The 2,403-nt window shown below is 57.4% G+C and overlaps 1 protein-coding gene across 1 annotated transcript in view; it reads right to left on the bottom strand.

Moving 5' to 3' along the window:
* Positions 1-1,747, bottom strand: part of IRS1 (insulin receptor substrate 1) — a 10,893-nt gene extending 9,146 nt beyond the window's left edge. Inside the window, exon 1 of the mRNA XM_009325114.1 lies at positions 3-1,747. Within this exon, the coding sequence (XP_009323389.1) occupies positions 3-1,675 (1,673 nt within the window). The 5' untranslated portion in view covers positions 1,676-1,747. The remainder of the gene's footprint in view (positions 1-2) is intronic.
* Between the last annotated feature and the right edge of the window lie 656 nt (positions 1,748-2,403).

Here is a 2,403-nt window from a genome sequence, read left to right on the forward strand (position 1 = left end):
GCATCGCCGTGTACTCCTCAATGGAGGCCACCGAAGACTGTGAGGGTGTCTTCTGGTGGGAGATGGTGGGCGAAGTGCCTGCAGAGTGAGTCCGCTTCCTGAAGGCCTTCTCCAAGTCAGCAACCTCCTCGCTACCACCTCGAGGACAGCACGGCGTACTAGGGTAGCGGGCCTGCTGCTGCGGGTGGCAGGTGCGTGGGATGAAGTGGCCGTTGGGGGCTGCCAGGCTGCAGCAAGAGGAGGTGGCCTTCCCCCCCATGCAGATGTAGTTGAGCTCTTCATCGCCCCGAGCTGGGGGGGTGTGTCCCAACGAATCTGGGGTCACGCTGCGAAAAGAGCTGCGGAAGTCACACGGGCTGGAACCATACTCATCAGAAGAAATAAATCCGCCATCGCTAGGGGAGCCGGAAACCGAAGCACTAGACCTTCGTGGAAACAGGCAGTCCGAGGTGGAGCCGTGGCCACTAGTGCTGCTGGATGACAGGCTGACTGGACTGGTGGCTGAAGGAGAGCAGCGTGAGGAAGGCATTGGGATGGACCGGCTGTGGTTGAGCGGAGGATGGAGCCTGGAGTTGCCACGGTGTCTATGCGAATGGGTCCGGTTGGCACTGGGACTAACTGGGCTACCATCCACAGAGGCAGGCCTCGACATCGTGCCTTCCCCGTCACTCGACGCTCGAACCCGGAAAGAGCTGGGTTTGCCACCCGTACCTCCACCCCCACCACCAGCAGGAGAGGTAGCCGTGACGCTCTCAGTCCTGGACCGGCGACTGAGCCCCACTTGGCTGGGTGGAGGGTTGTTGACGTGGTGCCTGCTGCGAAGGGGCACAGAGATGGGGTTGGAGCAGTTTGAGGAGGACTGGCTCTTGCTGCGGGGCCGGAATTCCTCGCTCATGGCTCGCATGGCCTCCAGGATGGTTTCATGCATGTTCTGCGCCACCACCGAGTCATCCACCTGCATCCAGAACTCACCGGGCCCAGTGACAGCCGAGCGCCCCACCTCAATGAAGAAGAAGTTCTCGGAGTGACCACAGCGGCGGATATTGAGCAGCTGCAGCACCACAGCAGCCGCATCTGAATTCAGCTTCACAAAGCTGATGGTCTTGTTAGTCAGGCACAGGCGGTAGATGCCAATCAGGTTCTTTGTCTGGCCTAGGCCCTTAGGCTTCAGAATTACTTGCCAAACTTCTTTAAAGGCCGGGCCAGGGGCCACCTCACCATAGCTGTCCTCACCTGCTTCCCCCAGTCCCGCGTTGCTGCCTCCAAAGGTGACGTCGCTGTGGTGATGGTGGTGATGGTGATGGAGGTGGTGGTGGCCCTTGGCCCTGTTGTGCAACTGCAGCAGCGCTTGGTACCAGCTCTCCTGTTCAGGCTCGCTGTCAGCTGCAATGGCAAAGTGTTCGTCCTTGGTGTAGAGGGCCACCAGGTGCTTGTTCTTGGAGTCAGCCCGTTTGTTGATGTTGAAGCAGCTTTCTAGTGGGATGGAGCGCTTGGGGGCCCCTGACTTGTGTCTCCATTTCTTCTCATTCTCGTAATACTCCAGCCGGGCGGGTCCAGACTCGCTGGCTGCCCTCAGCACGAAAAAGCGTTTATGCATGCTCTTGGGTTTGCGCAAGTAACCCACCTTTCTGACATCTGAGAAGAAGCCCTCGTTATTATCTGTGGGGCTAGCCATGATGAGAGGCGGTGGAGCTGTTACTGCAGCTAGCAGGCCGCAAGAACCCCAAACCGCCAAGCCAGCCCGAAAAAAAAAGATTGCCCCAGCTAAAGATTAAATTATCAGGGAAAAATCTAACCCAAACCCCCCTTAGTCAGAAAATTTAAAAAAAAATAAAAAAAAAAAAAAAAAGGAAAAAAAGAAGCAAAATAGCTCAGGATCCTCTTTTGAGAGCGGGACGGGGGAGGGACAGAAGCAGGGTGAGAGCAGCTGTTCAGTGGCAGAGGCAGCTTCCAGCAGCAAGTCAGAGTTTGCGTTGCTGTTTATGCCCAAATCGCCCTTAGATGGGTAAGCGCGTCCTTAAAAAGTCCAGTCCCGACCAGTCCAGACGAAAGTCCCGTCCCAAGAGCAGCCGCCGGGAAAGAGAAACGCATCTTCCCTCGCAGGGGTCGGGCTCCGCCGGGGCCGGGAGCGGGGCGGGGGTCCCCCTCCTCCGCTCCCCGCACCCCTTCCCCGGCTCAAGTTTGCCTCCGCGAGTAGCGATTTCTGTTGCAGATTAAATATCCTCTTGGGGGCGGAGATTGTTTTGCAAAGTCGGGGGTTTGCACCCAAAAATTCACGCTGCTTTCCCCCGCCTCTCCCCCCTCCCCCCCAAAAAAAATAAAAAGCGAAAACCAAAAAAAAAAAAGCCGCCCACAACACACACAAACCCCCCCCCCCCTCCCCAAAGATACCCGCGAGGGTTA

Source organism: Pygoscelis adeliae, unplaced genomic scaffold (assembly GCF_000699105.1).
Source record: "Pygoscelis adeliae isolate BGI_AS28 unplaced genomic scaffold, ASM69910v1 Scaffold155, whole genome shotgun sequence".
Lineage (NCBI taxonomy): Eukaryota > Metazoa > Chordata > Aves > Sphenisciformes > Spheniscidae > Pygoscelis > Pygoscelis adeliae.